The sequence below is a fragment of the Heliangelus exortis genome, chromosome 5 (assembly GCF_036169615.1).
Source record: "Heliangelus exortis chromosome 5, bHelExo1.hap1, whole genome shotgun sequence".
Classification (NCBI taxonomy): domain Eukaryota; kingdom Metazoa; phylum Chordata; class Aves; order Apodiformes; family Trochilidae; genus Heliangelus; species Heliangelus exortis.
Window position 1 is genome coordinate 39,098,744 of NC_092426.1, and position 17,482 is coordinate 39,116,225.

The following is a 17,482-nucleotide window of genomic DNA, read 5'->3' on the forward strand; positions in this document are numbered from 1 at the left end:
GAAGCTACTGTGTGGTGAAGTGGTCTGGGTGCCACTAAAGATGGTCCTGGAGAAGGCACCTTGGTCAGATCCTGCAGCCTCTTCTAGGCAACCCCTCAGGCTGCCTCCCTTGGTTTTAGGGAAGGATGGAGCTGCCACTTGTGCACTGCAGGTATTTGCCACTGGTGGGTGACACTGGGGACCTGGGGAGGAGCAATGGAGTGACAACTGATTGACTTCTCATGTCATGGCAGAAGTTGGTTTCTGGTCTGAGGTCTTTATTTGTCTCAGGGTGGGTTGGGCCATGGTTGTAACAGTTTACAAAAAAACCCAAAAACCTGCCAGGAATTCTGGGCACAGCTATGTGACTTATCGTGAAGGTAGTGATGGGGGGGCTCCCAACCTGGGCCTGAGCAGCCTTTCTCCGGGTTGCACAGCATCCCCCTGCTGTGGGGACAGAAAGGACACAGGGATGTGGAGTTTGCCAGTGCCAGTGGGACCCCATCCCATCTCATCCCTTGGCTGTGCCCAGCCATGCCCACCAAGGCTTGCAGAGAAGCAGCTTTGGGAGAAAGTGGTGAGCAGCCCTGGTGTGATCTGGGCCACACACACAGGTGAGCTGAAGGGGGCTGGAGACACTGGCTGGAGCCCACATGCTGAGGGCTGTGCCACTAAACTGACGAGGGGTTTTTGTCCATTTACAAATCTCAGCAGCCTGCTCCTTCACCCCCCCTGGTAGGAGGTAGCCCTCCCTACCATGCAGTACCTCCCTGGTACCCCTGCCCAGGGTAGGAGAGTGGCTGGGGGGCCACCACTACCCTGTTCCCCTGGGAGCTGTGCATCAGGTTTCCCACACCTGCCATGGAGAGAGCAGAGAGCTGCTCGTGATCTAGAAGAGACATAGGGCACTTCAGCCACATTGCAGGCCCTCTTTCTGACCCCTTCCAAGACCCCCAGCTCTCCCAGTTCCAGTTATTTCAACTGTTGCTGCTGTCCATTTCTTAGGGGCCACATTCCCCTGGGGCCACGGAGAGAAGTCCAGTACCACACCACTGCTTTTCTTTGCAGTTTCCATTGTTGCAGGAGGAGATCTGGTTTCACACATCTCACACAGGACTGAGATGCTTGGTTTGTCTGTCCAGTCAATTTCTGGCCGAGGGCAGAAAGGTCATAAAAGGGAGAGTAGAGCTGAAACCCAGGTAAAAATCCCACCTACCCTCCAGGTCCCTGGGTGACAATGCACGATGGCATTTCCTAAGGGAAGAGAAGGAGCTTGCCATGTCTGCTAGGGTGTAATCTTGAGTGCTGGAAGTGGACCTGGCCAGGCCAGCAAGACTGAGTATGCCCAAGCCAGCCTGGTATAAGATAGATGTCTGGCAAATGTTTAGCCCTAGTTTCTTTTCATTTCTTGGGAAATAAATGGTTTAAAAGTCTACTGAAGGCATCCAACATTAAGCTGTCTGCATTCAGACAAGCTCTGATGTCCTTGAGACAGTCAGCTAGGGGAAGAGGAGGACAGTCTTAGGACAGTCTTAGGACAAACTCTGATGCCATTTGGCCAGCCCCTTGAGAGCAGGGAGCTGGGGAGAGATCCTGGTGACAACGCATCCTCTTGCAACCAGCTTTTCTGCTGGCTTCCCAAGCTAGTCCCCAGGCCCAGGGTGACTGGAAGGAGCTGCAGCTCGGAAGTGTCTTGGATGTTTGTCAGTATTGGATGAAGGGCATCACCTGCAGTCCCTGCACAGTCTGCACCGTTGTGAGTGGGGAGCAGAGGTCTCCTCCTTTCCCTGGCAAAGGAAGCAAAGGGAAGGGCTTCTGTAACATCGCTGAAGTGGTCCCTGAGTGCCAGTTTACCTGGCTGTGCCAATGTTCCTGTACTGGCACATGAGAAGGTGCTTGAAGGTTTTCTTGAAAGTGGCATTGCAGAGGGCATAGCAGGCTGGGTTGATGGTGCTGTTGACATAGCAGAGCCAGTAGCCAATGGACCACACTGTTTCAGGGACACAGGTCTCACAGAAGGTGTTAATGAGGACCATCACGTTGTATGGAGTCCATGTGAGTATGAAGGCCAGCAGGATGGCAAAGATGGTGCGAGTGACTTTCTTCTCCCGGGCTGCCATCTGGCGCTTCTTCCGTACTTGGCTCCTGGCGATGCTTGCAAACTTCCTGGCAACATTGACTGGGCGGCTGTTGGCCAGGGAATTGTGGTCAGAAGCCTTGGCTGGGACGATCTCTATCGCGGTGACGCATTCGGTCCCGGTCTGCTTGGTAACGATCTTAATCTTGGACCACTTGGAAGTTGGGTTCACCCGGGGATGCGAGGGGCTCTGCCCTTGCCCCACTGGCAAGATTTCTGCTGTAGGCTTGTCTTTTGTGGTCTGGGTCATGCTGACTGTGCTGGACTCGTTGGAGGTCTCCTTCTCCTCCTGATGGCCAGTGACCTCTGTCTGTGCAGAAGGTTGGTCATCGACTTTCCCATTCCTCACCTCCTCCTTCACTTCCACAGCCTTCTTGGGAGAGTTATTGTTCTGTTTGATCAGGGGACCCTTGAAGAAGCTGATAGACTTGCTTTTCCTCTCTTTTCTGCTTTCAGGCTTGTGCCTCCTCACTCTGCTCCTGCTGGCTAGAGAGATGTGGATGTACAACACTGTCATGATGACCACGGGCAGGTAGAAAGCAGCGATGGCTGTGCCAAAGGTCACTGCTGGGTTGGAGAGGAACTGGATGTAACATTCCCTCTCAGGGACTGTCCTCTTGCCCACAATGAACTGCCAGAACAAGATGGCAGGGGCCCAGAGTATGAAGGATAATATCCAGGCGGCCGCGATCATTAGCCCCGCCATCTTGGTGGTTCTGCGGGCCGGGTACGTCAGGGGCTTGGTGACACAGAAGTAGCGGTCAAAGCTGATAATGAGTAAGTTCATGACAGAGGCATTACTCACCACGTAGTCCAGGGCCAACCACAGGTCACACACCACAGCCCCCAGTGGCCAGTAGCCTTTGATGATATAGACTGTGTAGAGGTTCATGGAGAAGACCCCGATGATGAGGTCTGCGCAGGCCAGGCTGAAGAGGAAGTAGTTGTTGACAGTCTGGAGCTGTCGGTTCACCTTGATAGACAGCATCACCAGGATGTTCCCCACCACGGTGACAAGGCTGAGCGAGCCAGTGACCGTGGCAATGAACACCAGCTCCACTGTCTTGTAGTCGGTGGGAGGCTGGATGGCCACTTCAGAATGGTTTCCAAGGGTGAAGTTGTCGTAGGTGAGGTTGCCCATCTTCGCCTGCCAGGGCTGAGCAGAGAGGTTGTGCATGGGATCTGCAAGGGGAGAGGGGACAGAACGGGAGAATATTTTACCTGGTGGCCCCTGTGTCTGTCCAGGCTTCACCCCATCCCTTCTCCTGCTTCCTTTCCCCTTCCCACCTCCTCCGATTGCTGCACTGCTTCTGCCCAGCCCTTTCCTGAGCTGTGCACGAGGACCCCAAGACTGCAGCAGGGGAGGAGAGAGGGTGGAGGATGGGGAGCACACCACAGCACCATCCCTTGTCTGTCCTCTTGTAACACCAACACTAGCAAGCTACAGGAGTGGCGTGTCCTTGTCTGCAGGCTGAGACACCCAACACCCTGTGATACAACCCTGAGGACAAGGAGTGGGCACAGGCTGGGGGCTGCCCGTCCCCCATGTAGGCAACCAATCCAGGCCAGTGCTGCTCTTGGCTAATGCTCAGGAATCTGCCATTGCAGCCTTCATCCCAGGACCTCTTTGAAGGCAATTTTTGTCTCTCTATTTAATAATGGAGGAGACACAGGGAGCTGAGGGGAGAGGAGCGGTGACAAGGCTGGGCACAGCCCTTCGACCAGGATGGGATGGTCCCTTCTCTGCAAGGTCAGAGACCATCTCCCAGCAGCAGCACAGCCCTAGGGAGCCATGTGGAAAGGCCAAGGAGCTGCAGGAGGAAGGGGGCTGTAGAAACCAGTGGTAGCACCTCATGAGTGCCCTGCTGCAGGGATGGGAGAAGTTCTATGGTTTACCCCAGGTCTGTCCCACTGGCCTCCCCAAAGCACCTCCCCAAGAGGGGGTTACCCATAAACTGAGCACTCCAAAAAGCCCACCTGCATCTCTGGCAGCAAACAGCTCCTTCTGGAAGATGAAATCTGGGGCAGGGAAAGCAGCAAGTTACATTAACAGCTTCAGCCCATAGGATTCCATGAAAGTCCCACAGCGTCTTAATAAGGGGCACCAACCTTGGCAAGAGAAAGGGCTGACACTTCTCAGGGCTGTCTGCAGAAAACTCAAACAAGGCTGAAACCTGGCAATTTGCCTTGGCCAAGCTCACAGCCCAGCCCTGACAGGCATGGAAGAGCAAAGGGGCCACACGAGTGCCATCAGCCAGTGATGCCAGGAAATGCTGGTACCTTCCTGCCTGGTCCCATATCACACAGCAGCTACAGCCATACCAGCTGTGGTGATGTTTGTCATAGGTGAGATTTACCTTCTTCACCTGCTAGGACTGAGCAGAGAGGTTGTGTATGGGATCTGCAAGGGAAGGGATCTGCTGCAGAGATCTGCAAGTGGAGACAATTCTGCTACAGGGAACTATTTATGAAAGGTGGCAAAAATGATGGACAGAAAGACTGCCTTCATCCAAACCAAGATGCCCTCACCCTAAGGTAAGAGGAAACTGGATCTAAAAAAAAAAAATGAATCAATGAATCAAAATTGGTGGGTTGGGATGAAGGGGAATTTCCTGGAAGAGGAAGAAGATGCAAAGGTGCTGGTGGAGGTGGGCTGGATAGAGGAGCTTCCCATAGGACCTGCCTCTCCTACATCACCTGGGCCCCATCAAACCAGTTTGGCCTTCACCAGTCTCATCCTGGGTGTTGGGGGAGCCCAGACCCCACCATCCCAGCACGGGCACCCCACCCAGAAGCTCCACATTGGGACAGGGACATGGGCTGCCCACCCAGCTGCATGGGTGCTGCTGCCAGCAGCCCAGTGGGAGCTGAAGCAGTGGGCAGGTATCCACAGCAAATCTCCACAAGCTGCCTGGAGCAATGGCATTGATTCCAAACACCTGGGCCTCCTGAAGCCAATAATGCTCAATGTATTAACACCCTCCTCTCCAAAAGGGAGTATGTCAGGCTTTGGGATCAGTTGATGGTTTTAAATTATTTAATTTGCGGTGAGAGGAGGAGATTCCTGCCATCAACAAGCAGCCAAGGTTTTGTTACAATTGCTTTTTAAAGAGATGAGGAAAATAAAATATGTCTGTTGGGATGCTAAAGCTGTGGTACCAATGGAGACATTAAGGCAGCTCCTGCCTTAGCAAGGCTGCAGCTGTGATAGCATCTGGGGCTGGATTGCACTCAGAGGTGAGGGGGTGAGGGCCCATAGATAGAGATAAAGAGATATCTCTGTACTCCTATCCTCTGAGACCTGGTCCTTGCAGACAAAATGCTTTAAAAAGAAAGCAACGCCCTTTGGTATAGACACAAAATGCTAAATACTGACAGGGGGAGGAAGCCCACGGACACTGCCCAGCTTTGCACCAAGCTCCATGCACTGAGGATGCATCAAGGCAGGTGAAAAGTGGATTTTGCTGCCATCTTTTCTGGGCACTCAGGTAGGGACACAAGAAGTGGTGTAAGTATATAAAATGACTTAGAAATACTCATTTGTGGCAGTTTGGGGGTTGGTTTCAAATTAGTTTTAAATTCTTCGCTTTGATGAGTTGGGAAGATTTTAGCTGTCATTCTTGTAACAGGTAATCAAACCAATCAGACAAGCTAGCAATCAAGCAGACATCTACCCCAGCTCTTCCAGGATGAATTTAAAAATCTTGAAAGAAAACCTTTCCTTCATCTGCACTAAAAGGAGGGTCTCAGGTTTTTTTTAACTTTAGTTTATGAACTGGCATCCTCTTCTAAGTGCATTTAGTGAATTATCAGCCTTGTAAAAAGCTTGTGTTCTCAGTTATCCAAAGTAAGAAGAGTCCCACTCATCCCACCCCATAACACCCTTTGTAGAGGCCACAAAAATGCAGAACAGGACCAGGGCAGCCCCACTTGCGTGGCCTTGGATGCCACCCAGAGGTCATGCTGGAAACTGGAGATCTGAGCCAGGCAACTGCACCAGCATCCAGGTACTTCGACAATGAGCCTCTCCAAAAGGGAAAAAACTAAGTAATGTCCCTTTTTCAGGTAGGAGGGGGAATGAAAATGCTGAAGGGTGTGAAGATAGAGCAGAGACATAAAAGATGTGCAAGTCAGAAGGTGTGTACAGCACTCAGCCTCAGCTCAGACACCCTGGATAACTTCTGCCATGCCACAGCCTATCGGGCACTCCTTCATTCCCTGCCTTCTCCTCTCTCCATCCCACTATCTCTCCCACTCTGGACACTCTCTCTGAGCTCACCAGGACAGCCCAGGGCTGCCTTTGCCTCCTCAAGCATGGTAGACAGCTCAGTCCAGAGCTGGGAGCAGGTCTCAGAGCAGCTGACCAAGCCATGCATTGAGCCTGCACAGGCACTGGGGATGGACAGATCCTGCTGATGCCTTTGGGATGGACAGCATCAGGTAAAGTGCAGAGAGACCAGGTGGGGACACAGCCCTGGGGCAGTGCCTGCTCTGTCTGCACCCCCAGGATGTGCCTGAGGGTCCAGGGAGCACACAGGGGAGCTGCAGTGCCACAAGACTCGCTCGTGTGGCTCCATCTCCACTCTTACACCAGCTGCATCACTATTCCTGACACTGTGAAGTCCCCAGACACCACGACACCTCTCTAGGCCCTGGGGTCTCTCCTCTAAAAGCCTCATCCATGCCCTTCAGTGTCTATCTCTCTCCTCCAGGACCTCACTCCTTCCCCTCACACCCCCAGTCTCACATTGCCCTGCCTGTGTCCATCCCTTTGCCTCTAACCTCCACCAGGGAGGAGACACAGCTGTGGAAAAGCCCATAGGCCACTTAGAAATGCTCCTGGGGCTGAGACCCCACCTGTGACACCCCCATTCTTTGCCTGCAGCACTCTGCTTGTCAGCTCCCAGACCTGCTCTCACCACAGTAGCAGGAAATTCTGTCACTGGCTTCCTCCTTCCTTAGGACTTCTGGCAGTGATTTATGTCTGATTTCTCCTCTCCATTGGAGCCATTAGGAGCTTCCAACTCTTTACCAACAGCCTGACTCCAGGAGGGGTGGAAGCTGCCCCCCTCCAGCACAGAGACATCCCAGGGAGCTGCACACCTCACCCTCTGCTCTGGTTGCAGCCAGGGAATATTTGCTCATGTGTTACCATTGGAAAAAGCTAGGCCAGTCCTCCCAACCCCCCCGCCAGCCTCCTGCTTGCCCTGGCCTTCCTAAAAACACCAGGAGGGTGAAAAAATCTGAATGGGACCTGCCATGTCAAGCTGCTGCTGTAGCATAGGGCAGGGCATTTAGCAGAGCCCCAGCTGGCACTGGGAGAGGAGGGAGGGAGAGGAACTAAAAAGAGGGGAGGGAGACAAGATGCAGAGCAGGTATTTGCATTTATGGCTCATGCACATCTGTGACATAAAGGGAAGGGGTGATGCTGCAGACAGATGACAGTTTGTGGCAGTAATTGTGTTATCTAATACCTGTTAATTAGTTCCTGAGTCACAGCACCAGTTCACATTTAGTGAGGGTTTGTTCTGGCTGACAGATTCACACCCCCCCAAGCTTGGGAAAACAGAGCTCCTAGATATTGGGAAGAGGCACCTTAGAAATGCAATAAATGGGCAGAAAAATCAAGGGGGGGGGCCTTTGACTGCCAGGGGGACTAGCTCTGGTTTGCCTGGTCAGGGAATGCTCTGCCAGGCTGGTGTGAAGGCAGGAAAAGCCACCAGGAAATGGGAGCCAACATCTGTTAAGATGCCAGGGCTCCCTCTGCCCTCCTGGATGCAGCTGGCAGCTGTGCTGGCATCCCTCCGACACAGCAAGAGTTGATGGATCCCTTATGTCCTTATATTTGGGATTAATCTAGGCATTTTGTTTTTCCATTGTATAATTCTTTCTTTTGCTGCTATTCAGCTGGTTCTGATAAGACAAAGAAATTCCTCCGTACCAAGCAAGCTGTGAGTCTCTGATGGCTTTTTCCAGAGCCAGCAGAGAAGCAGTGAGTTCACAGACACACAGGAGCTGGCAGCTTTTGGGAGGAGGTAAGGGGGCTCAAGAATACCCTCTGTGCTCAGCACATCTTCATGCATCATGAAATTTTTGAAATTTTTCCTGTGTCTAGGGCCAGAAGGGAGCATTGCAGTCACATAACCTGACCACCTGCACCAAGCAAGCTGGGAGATTTTTGCTGCTGCTCGTAATGAGGTGTTTGTTGCTGGGTTTCAAAGCAAAACCAGGGCACCTTGGTGTGCTCCTGGCTGTGCACTTGTAGATCAGAGCAAAGACTTACAAACCACCCACCTAAGTAGTGCCCAGCCCACTCATCAGCATCCCACAGATGGCACAGCTGCAACACCTGCCCAAGATACACACCCCACACACACCCCACTGCTGCCTGCCTGCATTCCTGGCATGCCAGGTACCATGAGCAGCTTGCAGAGTGCCACACACCATCGAACCCCAGCACCACTTGGCAAGAAGCATCTCAGCCAGAAAGTGGGTTTCAGTAGTTAAAAGTCACTCCTATAAATAACCTTCCAGCATGCTGCCCGCTCTTGACAATTAATCAACCATCTGTCACCCAGTTATGAGGCCAAATAAATTACCTATCTGTGGAACACTGAGTGGGGACAGCAAACACCATGCAACCCCACTACAGCCTCACCCTGCTGTGCCCAGCACATGGTTCCCAGGCACTGGCAGCTCCCCAGTAGCTCACAGGGAGAGAAGTCTCACCACGGGGGGATCCTGCAGCAGGGCAGGGGAGGCCACCATCCCCACACTCTTCTGGTCCCCCCAGGGCTGTGGCTCTGGGCTGGTGCCAGAACTAAGCCCATAGCAGTGAGCTGGGAAGGTGCTGGGCTTTCAGCTGAGGCTGAGCTAGAGCTGTGTCTCTCCCCTCCCATACACTGCAATAACTCTCTCTGCCTCAGAGAGATGCTCACGTTCTTTTGTATCTCTGGCATGAAGTATTTAACAGAAAGAACCCAGCTGCAGCTACAGGTCCTGCTGCCAGGAAGGGCTTTGGGCTCAGCCAGCAGAGGGAAAGAAGGACAAGGATGACAAGGAGTTGCAACAAGTGGCTGCCTGGGTTATCTGGGCTGCCCCCAGGGAGAGATTAGTGGTGAAGATGCCTTCAGGAGAGAGTGCTGGAGAAGGGACCAAACCCTGGAGGGGTTCGGGTGGAGAAGGGAGGGCAGGGAGTTGCAAGACTTCAGATCTGGTTGCTTAGAAGAGCAACTCTCCCTGCCCTAGGAGCAAGGACAGGCAAAGGGGACGGACTCAGCCCCTCTTTGGGGACACCATTTGCACCCCTCACCCTGCCATAGTCACCCACCCAAGGCACCAGCCCATCCCTGCCCTGCCAGGCAAGGTGGGAGCTGGACCCCATGCAGAAAGCTGCAGCACACAGTGCCCACCCCCTTGCCCTGGGGGTCCCCAGGGGCCTTGAACATCAGGTGGGTGGGGATGCAACTCAAGAAATCAGAGATGTGGTGTTGCCCTGCAGAGCAGAGCTGTCAGGAGGGCTCTGGGCTGTGTTTCTCTGTAAGCAGCTCGTCCCAGAGTGAGTGGTCACAGAGGGGAAAGCACCAAAACTTTTTCATCTGGACTTTTAGAGGACCAATGGAAAGCAGAGCCCCTCGGCCTGAGGAGCAGAGCTGGGCTCTGTGGGGCACTGAGTAGATGAACAGACCAGCTAAGGAATGGGTGAGAGAAAAGAGAGCTGGTGGAGAGTTTAAGCCAAGGGCAGAAAATCAGGCAAAAGAAATGGCTCTTCAAGGTGGGTGTGGATGTGAGAGAGGAGAGCCCTAGTCCTGAACACATACAGCAGAGGGGTTTCTTTTGGGGAGTGAAGAAAAAGGAAACTGAACATATTGGATCCCATTTGATCACAAGACAGAGGGTTTGGTGTTGGAGGTGATGCCTGAGCAATGGGCCAGAGTGAGGGACAGGAACCAGATCAGAAGGTGTGCAGGAGAGCCCAGGGCTTGGGCAGGCAGCACGGGAAGCATGGGAGCCAAGGCAGAGCAGGTAGAAATTCCCCATCCATGGTGACAAGAGAGAAAGGAGAGCTAGAAAGGAGGTAGGAACAGCTTCAGGCTACCAGGGTGGGATTATGCATCTCCCCCACAGAAGAGCCCTAAGAAACTCCTTGGAAAGGGAGAGACCTCACACAGAAACACTGCCCAAAAAATCTCTCCTTGCTGCCTTCGCTAGAGGCTGCTAAGGGCTCCTGGCTGGGCAGAGGGGGAGCCAAGCTGGGGCTGCAAACCTTTGCAAGCTGCAGCTCTCCTGCTCAGGCAGCCCAGTCACCTCTCTCATTGCAGGATGCTGGTCCCCAGCCTCTCATGGCCCTACACTAAAGCAGCAGACAGTGCCCTGAAGCACTGCACGTGGTGAGGGTTTGGCCACCCCGTTGTCTTCTGGCTGCACAGGGTAGCAGAAAGTTTCCTGAGCTGGGCATCTCTTATGGGCACGGCCACGGTGGGTGTCCTGGGCTCTGCAAACAGCCTAGACATGACCATGCTAGATGCTGCTCTTAAGTGCAGCCAAAAGACAGGCTTTTGGGGGCTTTAACTAGGACTGCACATGCTGCAACTGCTGGCAGAGCTGGGATGCAAACTACTCTGAAGGCAGCAGAGATGGTGAGATGCAGGGTACACTCCTTCCCATCTCAGTCATGCAAAGATCCCACAAGAATGCCTGTCCCTCTGGGAGAGCCTGCTGTGCTGCATGGGGAGGGGGGAGACGAGGGGGGTGTGGGCAGCTAGCATTGACTTTGGGTTTGAGAGTGAGGGGTCAGCAAAATGAGGTGCCATGCATGTCTCTGGAGAGCCACCCCAGGACCTGGAGTGGATGCCAGGACCTGGGGCAGTGTGTTTGCAGAGTGATGCTTTCAGACCTCGGTGTTGCACAACTGGAGCTCTGAGTTTGCCACAGACCTAATTCTGCTTTAAGAATCTCAGATGTTAACTCATTCACCAGCAAACACAAACCAGCTTTGCCAAGAGCCTCAAACCTGCATCTGACACTTCATCCCCATCCTCCAGACACTTCCCCTCAGCCTCCTGCTGAGCCAATGCCAGGACCACTGCCTCCTGTCCAGCTTCAGCAGTGCTAGGACATGCTGCATGACCTTTCAGGTGCCATGAAAGACATTAGATTTAACAGCAGCTGTGGTAGCAGAGGGGCTGCTTCTCTGCCCAGCTTCCTTGGCTACTGGAGTGCAACCAGCAGTGAGAGCACCCTACCACATCAATAGCTTTGGCTGAGCCTGCTGTGTCCAAGGAACTACATGGCTGACACTGGGGCCTGCCTGTAAAGGACAAACTTCCCAGCTGCTGCTCTTCCTGCACCAGTTAACCCAGAATTAAACTCATCCTCATGGGTCCCTGTGTCCTTCTCCAGCCATCTCTGGGTCATGGAAACAGCACCCAGGGTGGGTGCAAGCCCCCTGCACCAGCACATCAGCCTGCCTGATGCTGGGGCAAAAGGCTCCAGGGGTGATGGGGACAGGGTCACAGCAAGACACAAGTGCTGGTGTTTCTCCTTCCACTCTGATTTGTGTCACCTCCACCAATGGTTTTGGGGACCGTCAGGGTGATGAAGCTCTGTGCCTGCAGCTGCTTCACTTGGGGGCTGGTGAAGTTGATTTTCTCAGCAAACTTACACAAAGGTTGATCATATGAACCTTTGTATGATGTTTCTCCTCCATGTAGTGCAGCCTCCAGGCATCCCTGGAGGGTCCCAGGAGCAGCCCTGAGGTAAAGTGTGAGCAACACATGAGGGATCAAGATGGGGAACATCTCTGGCAGAGCCTCACTTGCCAATGCTCACTGTGCTGGGGGACTCAAGGTCTGAAGCCAGGTTAAATGACAGCATTGTGGTCCAGAGCTAAGGCCCAACAGCACTGGTGCATCCATCCACAGGGAAGGTGGGATGGATGCCAGCGCGCACGCAGGGTGGGAACACGGAGGTGTCTGCCAGGGGGGGATGACACAGGGGCTGGTTGTGTGTCTGCTGCTAAAACCCTGCCACTAACCATCAAGGAGGGACCTGTAAGTGAGATAACCTGACCTCTGCTCCTGCATCAGCAAAACACTGATGTGACAGGCAAACCTGCACAAGGAGCACTTGCCCCAGCCCCTCGGCTGGGAAATGCTTAACTCTGTCCCCTCTCACCCTCCTGCTTTGAAACTTCAGCAAATGTGTTTGTCTGAATATAATGCAAGGGTCAACCTCAGTACCTTCAAGTGTCTGGATGCAGCAACCTTTTCCTGGGACTAGAGGGTTAAAAGGATGCTGTATGGCCAGTGCTCTCCTGATGCTCATACACTCTTCCCACTGAGATACAAGTCAGGTAACAGCCACCTAGGAAGCCCCTCATCTGCCTGCAGAAGTGCCTGTGAGTCTCCCTAGAGACAGCTTGGCTGTTTTCTAACTGGTTGCCCAAATCCCTCAGCACAGGGATGGCTTTGGCTTGGCTCCAAACACTGTCTCAAAAAGGCTTCAACGTGGCCCGGGTTCTGAGCCCACCCCTGGTCCTCAGCACAGTCGGGGTGGGTGCCAGTGCAAAGGGGGGATAGGGAGCAGTCAGTGGGGGATGCTGTGAAAGGGATAAAGAGATGAGGGGAAGTAAATGGTAACAACTGGGTCCAAACTTCCACTTCCTGTGTGTGTCAGGTCCTGCACTCTCACATGTCCCCAAAAGCAAAAGATCCTTTAAATACACAGTTTTGGAGACAGCTCAGAATGGATGCTAAAATAAAAAGCAAACCTCTTCCCTTGGCTTACTGGCAGCAAGGGCACATCCATGTGTCAGACCGAGCAGGGACTGGCTGAAGGACAAATGCCTGCTTCTCCAGAAGGTGCCTGTCAAAGCCCTGACTTAGAGTGCCAAGGAGAAGGGGTCAGCTTGAGCACACAGAACTCTTGCTGTGTGTACATGGATGTGGAGAGAGGAGCTTCATTTGTGCAGAAAGAGGCAGCCCCTTGCAAGCAGCCTCCATTTCCCTCTCCTCTTGCTTTTGCTCTCTATGCTGCCTTTTCAGAGCTGTGTCTGCCAGCTCAGCTGGGCACTCACCAGCCCCTTTCACCTCTGTAGGTGATGCTGGCTGAGGGTGGGCAGAGAAGGCTCAACAGCAAAAGCATTCTAGGGACTGTCCCGCATCAGCTACTCATACCACTATTTTCCTGTTTTGGTTTGGTTTGGGTTTTTTGTTTGTTTTTGTTTCTTTTTTTTTTTTTTTTTTCCTGGGGAGATGTTTGTCATTTTAATTAAAAAAAAAAAACCAAACAACAACAAACCCAAGAAAAAGCCAACCATGACAAAACCCGATATCAGGAAGATCCTCGGGGGAACAGTTTAAAGAGAAAAACCATGCTCCTTCTGCAGACAGAGTAATTGGATCACAGCATTAATTAATCATTTCAGTTCATTTCTTTCCTATGAAAAAACCCAGACTGACCCGCTGAGATGGCGTGCCCCTTGTGTGAACAAACAAATTGCTTTTACCGAAAGTCCTCCTCCCCCTCCTGCCAGCTTCCACCTGCACCCTCACCGGGTCACTGCTGACCCCTCCTACAGCCCAGGGAACCTGCTGGAGGCTCTGGACAAGGATGTGCTGGCTTTGCTTTCACAGGACCCAGGGGCTGCCATGAGCAGGGGCATCACCTGCTCGCAGAGACCTGCTCCTCACTTTCCCCACAAAAGGGGCTCTGCCCACTGGCACCCAGCCCAGCTAAGAGGTGAACCAAGGGTGGGTCACTATTTCTTAGGATCTCTGTACAGGTGCAATCACTCCTTCAGTTTGCCTGCTCTTTGTGGGGGTGTCTCATGGGGGGGAGGATGGAGGTGCAGTCCAGGCTGCAGTGCAGCAGCAGGTTATCAGATCACAGAAGTCAAGGCTGTAGGAGGCAGGAGGTGATGCCCAGCAGTACTGATGGCAAAAAGCATCTTGCTGTCACCTGTGATTTCATCATGAACGTTGTCACTGGTGATGCTTCACCAAAAGCCTGGGCTCGAGGACCTGGGCATCTGAGTATTTTGACTGACAGTGCCAGCATTCACAAGCTACCCCATTGGGTGAGTACCAGCCCTCCCAGCCCCTCTGCTCATCCTGCAAGTAGTGACAGGAGAAGCCAAGCCACCCTCAGAGGTCACTCGAGGCATCTGTGACAAAGCCAGGAGCCTTCAAACACCCAAGCAAAGCTCACCACCTTTGCCAGATGCCAGCAGGGCACAGAGGAATGATAGTTGTTGTGCAGGTTGGGAAGTACTGCCCTAGCCTTGGGCTTTACAAAGACCAGCTAGAAAATGTGGCCACAGCACAGTCAGAAGGGTTGAAAGCAGGACAGGAGAAAAGCCAGTGTTGCTTGCTTTTTCAAAAATGGCAAGAACTGTTCCCTGACTTAAAGCCAGTTTCATTATTCTGGGAGAAAAGAAAGGTGTGGCTGTCTGAATTTTGGCCACAATGGGCCATGGCCAGCCCAGGGCAGCTCTGCCATTGGGCAGGTGGGATCCTCACCTTAGAAGCAAAGGTAGGGGGGCAAGATCTGTACCCTTTTAATGTACAACCTGGCAAAGGGCTCTGCAGGGGCATGGGGGGACTTCTGTCTCATCATGTCCAGAAGCATTTTTTCCAGCATGGTGACAAAATATCTGAAAGATACGGGATCTTGTCCCTGCTGGTCTTGTTGGAATACAGAGGGAAGCAAAGAAAGGATCCAGGTAGTTTCCTGCATGGAAAACAAATCTTTCAAAAGGAGGTACCACGGGAGCGAACACCACTCTGCCTCGGTTCCCCACTGGGGGGGCTGCGTGCCCTCGGGGCACAAAGTACTCGTGGCACGGTTCCAACAGGGCCAGTTCCTAGGGATCTGGGGGACTGAAGTGCCCTGGCCCACGGACCCTGGGAAGGAGGTGTTGGTTTGGGATGGCAGTGGGGAAGGGACCTTGTTCCACTGCCGGTGCCCTGGCAACCCTGCACGACTCCACAGATCCCGGGGTGCTAAACCAATGCGTGGGGCCGAGCCACGGGGCATCCCCGGTGTTCCCGGAGAGATGCGGGCGTGCGGGAAAGTTGGCAGAGAGGCAACCCCTCCCTCGGCCCCCCCCCGATTCCTGGGGGCACCGGGTACTACGTCCCCCGGGAGCCATACTCTTTCCCCCCCCCCCCCCCCCCCCCCCCAGATACCACCCCCGGATTGATTCTCCGGGAGGGCCCTCGCCGATGCCCGTCCCCCCTCTTCCCCCGCACACGGACCCCCAAGCAGCGACTCACCGGGCAGCCCCCCGGCCGCTGCCGAGCGGTTCTCAGCGGCCATGGTGCAGCGCCGGGCACTCCGCCGCGCCGTCGGGGGCTCCGGCACACATGGCCCCGGCCGAGTCCCGGCTCCCTTCGGCGCAGAACGCGGCGGAGGGGCGGGGAGGGGCGGGGAGAGGGGAGGGCCCGGACCTGCCGACCCGGCCCGGTCCTCTCCCCTTCTCCCGCCCTCCCCTGCTCTCCCACGCTCCCAGATGTGCCACCCCCAGACGTGTCTCCGCCGCAGAGACGCGCACCGGGAGGTGTTCGGGGGGGGGGGGGGGGGGGGGCACCGTGAAGTCCGATCCCCGCGACGCTCTTGTCCCCCGATCTTTACCCCCAGATGTGTCTCCCCGTCGACCCCAAATGTTGGGAGTGGGGCGGGCGGTTCCGGGAAGCTCCGGTCCGGCGGGGGGAGTTCCTGCAGCAGCAGTACCGCGGACAGCACCACCCGCTCCTTCCCCCCCAGCACCCACCGGACCCGCCCGGCACCGCGGCCCAAATGGCGGGAGAGAGCGAGGCCCCGGGGGAAGCGGAGTGGGGTCCGGCACAGGACGGCAAAGGGAGCCCCCGACGTGCTCCCCAGCACCCAAAACGCAGCTAAAATCCAGACCCTGGGCACACATCTGCTAACTTGGAACACACGATGGGCTCTTCATCGGGCTGACGCTAATACTTCGTGTTGGGGCTTTCCCCCAGGAATAAAGCCATCGATTTCACTGTCAGTTGACTGCCCCACAGGTATTGACTGCCTTCTTCTTGCACTGAAGTTATGAGAAAGTGTCAAGCAAGAAGAAACAAACAGAAAAAAAATAATATAATAATAATAGAAAAAAAAAATCTGTCTTCCTTTCCCTCTGCACCCTTTCCCTTCTCTGCTTGTACCTAGACCAGCTCTCTCATCCACCTTCTGCCTCTGACTTGCACTGTCACAAAGATACACATGGGTATCATTTCCCCATCTGCCCTGCTCTTACACGTAACTACACATAAACAAAACATAAAATAAAACCCCACTTTCTGCCTCTTTTGAGTGATTACAGTCTCAGGCATTAGCCACTGCTTCACCTTCTCACCCTTCTCTCTTACATCTCTTTCTCTGGGGGGTAGCACTTAACTAGAGGCCAGTGTTTGATGTTCATGTTGCATCTTGAAAGCACAGAGTTCCCCCATGCCAAATTCACAGATTTGGCCTCTTCTTTCCCCAGATGCTGCAATCTGATATCTTTTCTCTGGAAATGAAGACATAGTTCTGAATCCCAGCAGAGAGACAACACTGAACATTCAGACAATTTGCTCTGATGACACATCTCCAGCTCTAAGTACTTCACATTGCACCCTGGAAAAACCTAAAACCTCTCAGCACTTGCATCCACAGCTCAGTTGCTGCCTTTTCACACTGAGAGGGCCCTGCCACAGCAATGAGGCAGACAGACACTGCTTGTATTTTGGACACCCTAGGCCAGATCCTGCAATTCCTTTAGAGTGTTCAGTCAAGGGGTATTAATTTCTTCCCCACCATCTCTGAGGACCAAGAAGACAAAGCTCTCCCAGCATCAGCTGAAGCCATGTCACTACACTGCCTGCAATGAGGCTTTGCTGACTTTTGCCAGCTTAAGATCTTCCCACACCATGTTTGCAGTCACTGAACAAAACCTATCAAAGACTCCAGCCACTTAATTGGAGTCTCTTGCCTCAGCCCAGAGCCCTGGCTTCAAATACCACCCTTTCCTTCTCCTTCTCCTGAGCTTAAAAATCTTAAAGTCAAAGGACCTTTGCTATGCTCTGGGTGAACTCATCAGGCTTAGGATACATCTAATTCAAAGATAATTTAATTGCACCGAAGTTGGGTTATTTGATTGAACTTTAGTTTCAAACTCCCCATGGATAGACAGAAGGCTGTAATGAACAGCAAAGAGTTTTCTTCCAAGGCTGATCAGTCATAGAGATTAAAATGTGTAATCAAGCCAAATATAAAACTTTTGAACTTCTAACTCTTATATTGGCTTTATACATCCTCATTAATTATAAGAAATAAAGTTTCCAAAAACTCAGATTACCCATACGT

General features: G+C 53.3%; 1 protein-coding gene across 2 annotated transcripts; it reads right to left on the bottom strand.

Annotated features, from left to right (window-relative positions):
• Positions 1–236: 236 nt before the first annotated feature.
• On the bottom strand, positions 237–15,594 carry CHRM4 (cholinergic receptor muscarinic 4). 2 transcript variants are annotated; one of them, XM_071744813.1, is made up of 3 exons: positions 15,394–15,594; positions 4,094–4,135; positions 237–3,298 (listed from the first exon to the last, which is right to left on the bottom strand). In XM_071744813.1, exons 1-3 carry the CDS (start codon positions 15,434–15,436, stop codon positions 1,830–1,832), a joined length of 1,554 nt encoding a protein of 517 aa, XP_071600914.1. In that variant the 5' UTR covers positions 15,437–15,594; the 3' UTR covers positions 237–1,829. The 2 variants fall into 2 exon arrangements, with proteins under 2 accessions (XP_071600914.1, XP_071600915.1); XM_071744814.1 differs by lacking the exon at positions 4,094–4,135.
• Positions 15,595–17,482: the final 1,888 nt, after the last annotated feature.